A 10,996-nucleotide genomic window follows, 5' to 3' on the forward strand; every position below is an offset into this window, starting at 1 on the left:
GCCTCATATAACGGATATTTATAGATACAGATGTTGAACAGCAGTCTCTCCTGATACCATAAACTTGATCTTCCAAGAAGTTGGCAGAGAAATGAAACCATTCAGCAGGAATCAGGCACCTCTGATGGCCATAGCATCTCGAGTTTGACTTATGTACCAAAAGAGCAGCACATTCTGTTTAGAAGCAGCACCTGTTCCCTGGATGGGGTGAACTCCATGATCGGGCGCAATGAGAAATGATAATTCGAGGGTCCTAAAAAACAGAAAAAATAAATCTTTCCCTCTGCCTTGTCACCAGATATGGGAAATTTTAGCAAGGTGGTGATAGAGGCAGAGAGATACCTGGAGAACACATCTAAAAATGAACAAAGATACGGTAATTATAAGAATGGAAGCTGTTTACAGGGAGAGGAAATTGGTTCGTATAATTAGATGGATCCAAAAATTACCTTGTCTCTATATTATACCTTCCTGTAAAGGAGATATAAGATCTTTTCTTGCCAGATAAAGACAAAGTCGCTTCTTTTTAGAGAAGAAAACCACCAAATTACAAAGGGGCCGAAGTCACACTTCCAATTACTGGCAAAGTCAGGACGAACCCCCAAGCCTTTTCCTTTGTCAAGAATGTATAAAGGCATCCTTCCGCTAATAGGAAACATTTATTCCTGCCTTGGCTTCTGTTTTAGCTGCTCATCTTTCTCTCTCCCATCCTGCAGCTGGGATGAAAGCAGCTCCATCAGCAGTGGGCTCAGTGATGCCTCCGACAACCTCAGCTCAGAAGAGTTCAATGCCAGCTCCTCACTCAACTCCCTCCCATCTACTCCCACTGCCTCCCGCAGGAACTCTACAATAGTGGTATGTGGGTTTGCAAACACCTGGGCCACCACCTCGAGATGAGCCTAACTGGGCAGTGCCTGGGTTTGCACGCCCAGTCATACCCACTCCATGGAAGTGGTTCCCATTGACCAAGTTCTTGTAGAGCTGGCCATAAAAAAACAAAAGTAAGTCTTCCTAGCAGTCCCCTAAGACATTAAACGTTGTCATAGTGCCTATATTTGGGGCTCACATGTGTCTAGATTGAAATATGTAAGAGCTATTCCATCTTGCTAGACTTGGTGGTGCACACCTGTAATCATAGCAACTGAGGCAGGAGGATCTCAAGTTCAAGGCCAGTCTCAGCAACTTAGCAAAACCCTGTCTCAAAATTAAACAAAAACAAACAAACAAAAAATAAGGGCTTGGGATATAGCTCAGTGGTAGAACACCCTTGGAGTCAATCCCTAGTGCTGAAACAGGAAAGAAAAAAAATGAGCTAATCCAACTGGAAAAGAAAAAGATTCCCAGAGATAGATCCGATATCCTCTCTCCAGAACCCTAAGGATACAGTAGGAGCCCTGGGTTGCCTAGGCACTCTGGGAAGAGCAGGGCCACCTAATAACCAAATAAATCCCTCAGCTAACCATTCCCCTCCCCCATGGGAATGTTCCTCTTCTCTTCTTTAGCTGCGCACAGACTCAGAGAAGCGCTCTCTGGCAGAAAGTGGGCTGAGCTGGTTTAGTGAATCAGAGGAGAAGGCCCCCAAAAAGCTGGAGTACGACAGCGGTAGCCTGAAGATGGAACCTGGGACTTCTAAGTGGCGGAGAGAACGGCCTGAGAGCTGTGATGATTCTTCCAAGGGCGGAGAACTCAAAAAACCCATCAGTCTGGGACATCCTGGTTCCTTGAAGAAGGGCAAGACCCCACCAGTGGCTGTCACTTCCCCCATCACTCATACAGCCCAGAGTGCCCTCAAAGTTGCAGGTAAGTCTGGAATAAAGGAAGGGAAAGAGTGAGGATCTGTTTCTTTGGTTGTCCCTCTGAATGGCCATTAACCCATAGAATGATGGCAAACATTTGCATAATGCTTTAACATCCACACATCTGATCTTCAGGATGGTCCTCGGAGTGAGGAAGGGTGGGTATTACTCTCACACAATGAATAAGTAGCAGAGGAGGAACAGTGTGTTATGTTCAGAGACTAGTTTGACCTCCCTTCAAACACTTCCGATTGATTTCTTTTTTTTTTTTTTTTTTTTGAGAGAGAGAGAGAATTTTTAATATTTATTTTTTAGTTTTCGGCAGACACAACATCTTTGTATGTGGTGCTGAGGATCGAACCCGGGCCGCACGCATGCCAGGCGAACGCGCTACCGCTTGAGCCACATCCCCAGCCCCCCATTGATTTCTTTCCTCTCCTTTTCCCAAGTTGGGAAAGAAAAAGATTTCTGAGGTCCTGGTCAGTGTCAGCTCCTCTCACCTCATTTCCTTCCCTCTCACAGGCAAACCTGAAGGCAAAGCTACAGACAAGGGTAAGCTTGCTGTAAAGAATACCGGGCTGCAGCGCTCCTCTTCTGATGCTGGCCGGGATCGCCTAAGTGATGCTAAGAAGCCCCCCTCGGGCATTGCTCGCCCCTCCACCTCGGGATCCTTTGGCTACAAGAAACCCCCTCCTGCCACAGGCACGGCCACGGTCATGCAGACTGGTGGCTCAGCCACTCTCAGCAAGATCCAGAAGTCCTCAGGCATCCCCGTCAAGCCAGTGAATGGGCGAAAAACTAGCTTAGATGTGTCCAATAGCGCGGAGCCTGGATTCCTGGCTCCTGGAGCCCGTTCCAACATCCAGTACCGCAGCCTACCCCGGCCAGCCAAATCCAGTTCCATGAGTGTAACAGGTGGGCGGGGTGGACCTCGCCCTGTGAGCAGCAGCATTGACCCCAGTGTCCTCAGCACCAAGCAAGGAGGCCTTACGCCCACCAGACTGAAGGAGCCTTCCAAGGTTGCCAGTGGGCGGACCACTCCAGCTCCTGTCAATCAGACAGACCGGGAAAAGGAAAAGGCCAAAGCCAAAGCAGTGGCCTTGGACTCAGACAACATCTCCTTGAAGAGCATTGGCTCCCCAGAGAGTACTCCCAAGAACCAAGCAAGCCACCTGCCAGCCACCAAGTTAGCAGAGCTACCACCAACCCCTCTCAGGTACCCAAATTGGGTATTTCCTCCTTGTCTATTTGCTCGGTCATTCTTTTGCATATTCTGGTCCTCTTTAGACTACGAGTGCCATGTCCTGTCCACTTTGATCTCTAGGCCTTTGCATGGGTCTTTCCAAAACCTCCTCTGGCTTCCCCAGTAGGCCAAGTTCTTTTCATTCTTTCAAAACTGTATTCAAGAGCTGGGCGCCGTCGTGCACCCCTGTAATCCCAGCAACTCGGGAGGCTGAGGCAGGAGGATCTTGAGTTCAAAGCCAGCTTCAGCAACTTAGTGAGGCATTTAGCAACTCAGCAAGACCATGTCTCTAAATAAAATACAAAAAAGGGCTGGGGATATGGCTCAATGATTAAGCGCCCCTGGGTTCAATCCCTAGTACAAAAAAACAACTATTCAAAACTTACTCTTTATTTTCTTATCAAAGCCTAACCTGTCTTCATAACACTTGTACAGGTGGTCTTTCAGTGTTAATTTGCACACATATATCCATTTGCATATAACTTCACTTGTGTTTCCCATGGGCATGTATTGCCCCCCTATTAAGACTGCAGGTGCCTTCAGTCAGGTGTCAGATTTCCTTCCAACTGGTTGCTCAACAGCATTAGAATAAGCCTCTGTACTTAGCGAATGGCCAGAAAACAAGGAAACTAAAGAATGATTGCTTCTTGCTCTGTAGTTCTGTTATCTTAAATATTTTATTTTATCTTCACTTCTCTCAGGGCCACAGCTAAGAGCTTTGTCAAGCCTCCCTCACTAGCCAATCTAGACAAGGTCAACTCCAACAGTCTGGATCTACCATCGTCCAGTGACAGCCACACTCCAAAGGTCCCAGATCTGCATGCTACAAGCTCAGCAACTGGGGGCCCTCTCCCTTCTTGCTTCACCCCCAGTCCAGCACCCATCCTCAATATTAACTCAGCCAGCTTCTCCCAGGGCCTAGAGCTGATGAGTGGTTTCAGTGTCCCAAAGGAGACCCGCATGTACCCCAAACTCTCAAGCCTGCACAGGAGCATGGAGTCCCTTCAGATGCCAATGAGCCTGCCCAGTGCCTTTCCCAGCAGTTCCCCCATCCCCACCCCTCCTGCGGCCCCTGCTGCCCCCGCAGAGGAAGAGACCGAAGAGCTGACCTGGAGTGGAAGCCCCAGGGCTGGACAAGTGGACAGGTAGGTGGGTGGAGATGGAGCTGAGACTGAGCCCAGACTCATTTGACCACTGGCAATACCATCCTATATTCAATTGCCTCTGTAACTTTCAAAACTTTTTCACATATTTTGATTTCACATGCTTCAAACATGAGATAGGTAGGATGCTTTTTTTTTTTCCTCATCTCATGAATGGAAAAACTGGTGTGCAGAAACTTAAGTGACTTAGCCAAGATCTCATAATTGGTTAGACGTGTTCTCCAGAGCTTTTGCTTCCTAAGCCACAATCATTCCTAATATATCACGTCCTGCTTTTTACCCACAGTATCTTTTAAATAGCCAACCATACCCTAATTCCTAATTGGAGAAAAACATTCAACATTTCAGGTAAATTTCCCAAGTTTGCACCAAGAACTTGGTTGAGACTATCTTCTTATTTTGTTTATAGAGGTAGTTTGATGCTCTGTGTCCCGAGTCTGCAGACCTCACCTCAAGCCTATGGTCCCACACTTTAGTTTCTAAGGTGGACTCACATGCTTCTTTTTTTTTTTTTTATCTCCACAGTAATCAGCGGGATCGGAATACCCTTCCCAAGAAAGGACTCAGGTAACCCTTAATTACAGCTTTTCCTCCCTATACTTGGTGCTCCTAGTATATATAAAAAATCCATATTTGACCTGTCCCAGGCCCTCTGCATGAATTTGGCCCTTTTAGCCCAATCATTTGTATGTGGTCCCATTCACATGCCATCCTGCACCTGCTCACCGTCATGTGAGTCAGCGTCTACAGCAGGTGGTCTTTGGTGACAGGGAGAGGGAGTTTGTGTGGGAATCACATATCTCCCTTATGATATCCCAGGGCTCCTGAACTTCCTTTCTGTAATTTTGCATTCCTACTCTGTGCCTCTGGGGCCACTTGGTTGGGCAAGGGGCAGGACATCCTTGTCCTCTGTTGTTGTGACAGCACTGAGTTGTTCAGTTGAGTGGGGATTCCTGTGACCTGAGAGCCAACACATAGAATCATGGGCTCTGCCCTGAGCTACAAGCGTGAAGTTCTAGCACCTTCTCTGTCCTATCTGACCCTATTTCTGGAGCTCTGTGTGAAGTTCCTGCTAGAGCTGTAGCATCAGCTGAGGGGCTGGGGGAGGACGCTGAGTCACCTCCTTTTGCCCCCTCCTGCCAGCCCTGGATGCTCCCCTTTTCCTTGACCTACTTTCAGATCTCCTGGCTCCTAGCTCCCAGATAAAGATATTCTAGTAGATAGTCCCCTAAATATTCCCCATACCTTCTAAGCGTCTGGTATCACTTTGTGGTTGCCGAGTCTAAGTCCTTCTACTTACTGCCTTCTATAGGTACCAGCTCCAGTCCCAGGAGGAGACCAAGGAGAGGCGGCATTCCCATACCATTGGTGGGCTGCCTGAATCCGATGACCAGTCAGAGCTGCCTTCTCCCCCTGCTCTCTCCATGTCCCTGAGTGCAAAAGGCCAGCTTACCAACATAGGTGAGTGTTTGCGGTCGCTCACTGTGGCATGGGATGAAGCAGGGGTCACCCTGTAGGGTGAGGCAAGGCAGCTGGACTTGAGGTTTCATCTAGTATTCGACTCATGCTACACTCGTGGTTTCACGGTGCCTCAGTTTATCCACCCAAAATAAGATGGAAGGCGAAGTGTGCAACTCCTCAATTGAAAAGTTGCCCCTGGGCACAAGATGTAGGGTCCTGCTAGTATCAGAGAGTCAGAACTATGGCATGGAAAAGCCATAAGCCAAAGCCCAGGGATCAAACCAGTGCAATGACCAGGCATGTAGAGCGGCCAGAAAGGATCTGCAACACCCAGGGCTGCCGGGCCCAGCCGGCGCAAGGGCAGAACTAAAGTGTGAGGCTGGAGGGGAGGAAGAGGGAAAGGTAGTAGATGGAGGAGAGTGAAATCTGCATCCAAACCCAGAAAAATTCAGATTCCCCAGCTGCCTGGCTGAGGGCAAGCCCTCCTCGCCCTGAAGGCAGAGCTGACTAAAACATATCCTGGACACACCCTTTCTAGATCCTGAGAAGCAGGGAAAGCTGAGATAGAAGGAAGTGGCCGGATGACTCAGAAAGCAGGGAGGGGAAGAAACCTGGGGTGGCGAGGGCCGGGCCCAGCCCTGGTTCTGAGAAGCACTGGGCCAGGCTTGGCCTACTAGGAACCCTTTCAAACAGTGCCCGGGATGGGCCTGTTGTTTGCTTGCTGTCTCTCTCTAAACCCATGTCTTCTTTCAGCTGAGTGAAGGGAAGGAGTTAATGAAAGACAAGGACCTGTGACTTGCCGTACAGTGACTGTGGGGAATTTGAGGAAAGACTAGGAATCGGGATCATGTTTGCTTTAAGGGTCATCTGGCCTCTGAAGGGCTCTTAAAGGAGGATGGGGCCAGCTTGTTTCCCATGTCCATTGAGGATAAACCAAGACGAAAGGTGTTCCTGCTGCAGAATGAGGGCCTGGGCTAAGTAGGACTCACCTTATGGATTCAAAAGCGCCAAGAGGGGCATGAGATCTGCACAGGTCTTTACAGACAGGCGCACTATCCACCGGCCTGTGGAGGGAGTTCCATGAACGTGTGAACCCCAAAAGGCTGTAGTCCCAGCAAGGGGCAAATGGATGGGGTCAGGTTCTGCAGGTGAGCAGGAGCCAGCAGATTATTCAAAGCAAGTTCAAACCTCAAAGCAGATTCCAAGCCCTACTGACACATCCACCTGCTCTGTCTGTCCGACATGAAAGCCAGCCAATGCTGGGCAGAGGTGGCCCTAATTTTTGATGCTTTAGAACTGACCTAGAGTGACACTGCTTTGTGGAGAGACATGTCCTTCCATAATGCTGAGCCCATTGGATCTGCAGCCTGACCCCCGCATCACTTGGATCTGAGTCGTGGTGTGAATTCTCAGTCTTCCCGGGTTGTGTTGTAGAGGACGACAACATCCCATTTTCATGGTCACATCCCAGCGATGTGAAGGTTTCCAATAAGCTGCCAGGCCCCTTCCAAAGCAATGACGCCGAGGCAGGCAGGCTTGAGGGAATGTCCATTTTATTCCAGACAGCAGGGTCCTTCTCCATTAGGGCTCGCCCTCTGCACACGCCCCCGGCCCGCCTGCCCCCTCCTCTCCCACCCTCTCCCCGTTGCCTCTCATGCTCCTGGTGCTCCATCCCCCAAGGGACAAGAGAGCTGATGACCCTGCCTCTTCTCCTGCCTCCCCCTCCCTCTCCTGTCCCCCTTCCCTCTGTCCTTCCAGTGAGTCCCACGGCGGCCACCACGCCAAGAATCACCCGCTCCAACAGCATCCCCACCCACGAAGCGGCCTTCGAGCTGTACAGCGGCTCCCAAATGGGGAGCACCCTGTCCCTGGCCGAGAGACCCAAGGGAATGATTCGGTCAGGATCCTTCCGAGACCCCACGGACGATGGTGAGACTTCATGCCAGCGCGGTTCACGCTCATTCCAGCTCTGCTGGGTCCCCTCACCCACCACCACCTCCACTGCCACCACTGCCACCACCACACACACTTATATGATCCACAGGACATTGACTTGGGCCATTTCAGTTCTTTCTTCCCATACCTTTGAAGGGTCTGGGGGCCCAGAAACCCTGGGTGGCACCATCTAGCACTGGGACTTTGGGATGGAGCTACTCTCTTGAGGGCCGGGGGAGGAAAATCAAGAGTAGAAAGGGTTAAGGCTATCTCTCAAGGTGCTCTGAAAACCAGAGCTTCTGTCCTCCTCATTCTGCTAGTGGTCTTTCCTCCTCACAGTCTCTCGGAGTATTAGAAAAGACACAGGGATACAATGGTAGCTCTTAAAACACTTACAAGGAATTAGACATCTCATTCCTGATTTCAGAATATTCCAGAGATTAGCTGCGGGGAGGGGAAGGGGCACCTGGTGGATGATGGTGATCTGGGTGTTAAGATGGACCAGAGGCTGAATTGACCCCCATTGCTCTTGGGGTGCTTAGGTCACAGGGGATTGCTTGCAGATATGCTTTGGTTCTCACAGCAGGCTCTATTGAATAATCAGGACCAGTGTCCCACCTAAATATCTGTTTCATCTGAGTGTCACCCAGGCTCCCCCAGTGTCCCCCAGTGATAAGAAGAGGAGGCACAGGCTGAATTGCAGAATCTGTTCTGAGCAGCTCTGATGGGAAACACCCCCCTTCTGCAGCTAAAGCACTTTCCTGGCTGGGAAGAAGAGATAACGTCAACCCACAGGAATCTCATTTCCTTCTCTCTGAAACCCTGCGCCCCTTGCAGCAGGCTGAGTAAGGGACCACCATGGCTGGGTTGCAGAGAAGTAGATGAGAGAGGACGCCATCTCTACTCAGGACTGTGTCTCCCTGGACACCTGCCTACCTTTGGCTCTTGGGATGCCGACTGAGTTTCCTGCTCTGTTCCTTCCGTCTGCTCCAGATGCCCTCCAGAATCAGTATCCACCCTCCTGCCTTAGGGCTCTTCCCAGAAACCCCTGTTCCTGGAACCCCCTGTTAACCCCTCATATTCTCTTTCTCTTTCAGTTCATGGCTCGGTGCTGTCCCTGGCCTCCAGTGCCTCCTCCACATACTCCTCAGTAAGAACAATAACTTCCCTTCCTTGCTCACTCCTATCCCTACCAGCCCATGCTTCCTGAAACCTCCTTCAGTTGGGCCACTGTGGGGAGCAGCGGGGAGCACTACTATCTCTTCATTACCCCTGATGGGTCTTGGGTGGGGATGGGGAAATGTGCCTGCAGCTTGGAGCTCTCACCTGGGCACCTCAGGTCCTCACCTTTGATGCTTTCTGTTCCCCTTGAAGACTCTCCTTGTTATAGAGCCCTTTTCTCCCCCTGAAAAATGGAAAACATTTATAGCAAGGCAAGCTGGGTAGGTTTCTTTAGACTCTAGGACCCCAACAATGTATAGAATTGACCAAATGTTTCTTGTGGGGTATCTCCCAGAGCATTTGGCTTTTCAGTGTTCTTTGATTCTCTGTTTTGTTGTGTCCCTATTTCTTCACTCCTCAGGTTGCTAAGCAGAAAGGGTTACCTTTCAGCACGACCAAAATTTCGTTTCCTAACCTTCTCAGCAGTGACAAAGTTGGCTGGAGTTGACTGCCCGAGAAGTCTTTTATTTAAACCCTAGCATAGATCTGAGCTGAGACCTCAGGAGCCAGGGCCAAGGAACAAGAGATCCCACCTCTTTGAACCTCTGAATCCCACTTCTTCAAGTCTTTGCCCTGCCACTCACTGGGGCCTGGATTCTTCACCCCTGTAGTAACACCCGCTCTCTCTCTTTCTCTCCCTCTGTGCTCCCTTCTTCAGGCTGAGGAGAGGATGCAGTCTGAGGTAGGGTACAAAGCCTTGGTCTCTGCTTGTTAACACCACTGCGCCCATTTTCCTTCCAAGTACCCTGTTTCTTCTGCCACCAGTAGTTTGTGTTTTCTCTTCTTTCACAGCAAATCCGGAAGCTTCGTAGAGAACTGGAATCATCCCAGGAAAAAGTGGCCACCCTGACATCTCAGCTTTCTGCCAATGTGAGTGCTGGAATAGGGAAAGACCTGGGCAGTTATTTTGGCCAAAGTTAGATAAGATCAACCAAGGGAGGAAAATTAGCTGAGAAGCGTGCCCTGGGCTTAGACTCCAGGGAGGGGTGTTCTCACAACCCTACAGTGGAGAACCTGAGGATTGTCCTTCACCTTCTTTGAGTCTGTTTTTATAAAAATTTATTTTTCCCCCACCCTAATGAGTAGGTGTGGATAAACTGGTGTCTGGTAGACTTTCATCTTTCTCTTGGAGAAAGATAAGAGGAGTACCAGTGGTCCTGCAGGGGATGCAAACAGTCTCGCCATTAGCCATGAACTAAAATAGTTATGAATTATAATTATGGAGCCCCGAGAATCCTTCCCTGATGTGTTCATGTGTTTGTTTATGCCATGTAACTGGGCAGGCATAGAACTGGTCATTAGAATTCAGTCTGGGGACCACCACACTATTCGAAGCCTAATTCTAGGCGGAATTTTTTTGGGGGAGGGGAGAGGGCTCAGTGCACGGATCAGACCCAAAGCTTTGCGCACACTGGACCCGTGCTCCACCTCTGAGCTATATCCCTAGCCTCTCATTCCCATTATCCTTCACTCACATCTGCCCTGCTAGTAATCTCCTTGGCAGTTTGAGCTTTTAGTTGGCAATAGTATTCTTTGTTTCTGCTCTCAGTACACCCACTTATAGTGAGTTTCTTCCTTATAGGCCTTAGTTTTTCTACTCTGTGAGATGGGGAGAAAAGACGCCACTTCATCTAACTAGGTTGTTGTAGTTTCTCCCCTGTGACCACGTTGCAAACAGAGAACATAAGAGCCATTTTCCCCCAAAGCTATAAACAACAGCTGAGCCGGATCTGCAGGAGTGTTCCAAGTGTTTGCACAAAAGTAACCATGTCTGCAATTTCCGCAGTAGTTTCTGGTTTTCTCTCTTCCCTTCCTCTCTGGGGAACCCAGCTGTTGGGCCTAGGTCTGTTCTTTGGAATCAGGTAGGATCTTCACCAAGATTTTTCATGTTTCCAAATTATTGCAATAGCATAGCTCCCTCACCACATTGGTTATTGTCTTTATTCTTTTCCCAAATCCCCAGTTTATAAGTTGCACACTTACCAGTTTGTTTGAAGCTCATATCAAGCACTTTTTCCCTCTCTTGAGGACCCAAAAGAATTATGACAGACAAAGCCAGACATGATAGTGAATGCCCGTAATCCCAATGACTCAGAAGGCTGAGGCAGGATGATTGCAAGTTCAAGTCCAGTCTGGCAATCAATCGAGACCCTGTCTCCAAAAAAAAAAAAAAGAAT

At 49.3% G+C, this 10,996-nt stretch overlaps 1 protein-coding gene across 12 annotated transcripts in view; it reads left to right on the top strand.

Moving 5' to 3' along the window:
• Nucleotides 1–10,996, top strand: part of Nav1 (neuron navigator 1) — a 255,035-nt gene that overhangs the window by 215,549 nt on the left and 28,490 nt on the right. For 6 of the 12 annotated variants that reach the window (XM_048809666.1, XM_048809663.1, XM_048809662.1 and 3 more), the window contains 10 exons: nucleotides 717–855; nucleotides 1,503–1,800; nucleotides 2,319–3,012; nucleotides 3,741–4,184; nucleotides 4,728–4,769; nucleotides 5,515–5,663; nucleotides 7,422–7,592; nucleotides 8,696–8,748; nucleotides 9,478–9,501; nucleotides 9,612–9,689. In XM_048809666.1, coding sequence (XP_048665623.1) covers nucleotides 717–855; nucleotides 1,503–1,800; nucleotides 2,319–3,012; nucleotides 3,741–4,184; nucleotides 4,728–4,769; nucleotides 5,515–5,663; nucleotides 7,422–7,592; nucleotides 8,696–8,748; nucleotides 9,478–9,501; nucleotides 9,612–9,689 — 2,092 coding nt within the window. Of the gene's footprint in view, nucleotides 1–712; nucleotides 856–1,502; nucleotides 1,801–2,318; nucleotides 3,013–3,740; nucleotides 4,185–4,727; nucleotides 4,770–5,514; nucleotides 5,664–7,421; nucleotides 7,593–8,695; nucleotides 8,749–9,477; nucleotides 9,502–9,611; nucleotides 9,690–10,996 lie in introns of all 12 variants that reach the window. The other 6 variants (XM_048809665.1, XM_015483825.2, XM_048809668.1 and 3 more) reach the window with 4 other exon arrangements.

This window comes from Marmota marmota, unplaced genomic scaffold, assembly GCF_001458135.2.
Source record: "Marmota marmota marmota unplaced genomic scaffold, marMar, whole genome shotgun sequence".
In the NCBI taxonomy this organism is placed as follows: Eukaryota; Metazoa; Chordata; class Mammalia; order Rodentia; family Sciuridae; genus Marmota; species Marmota marmota.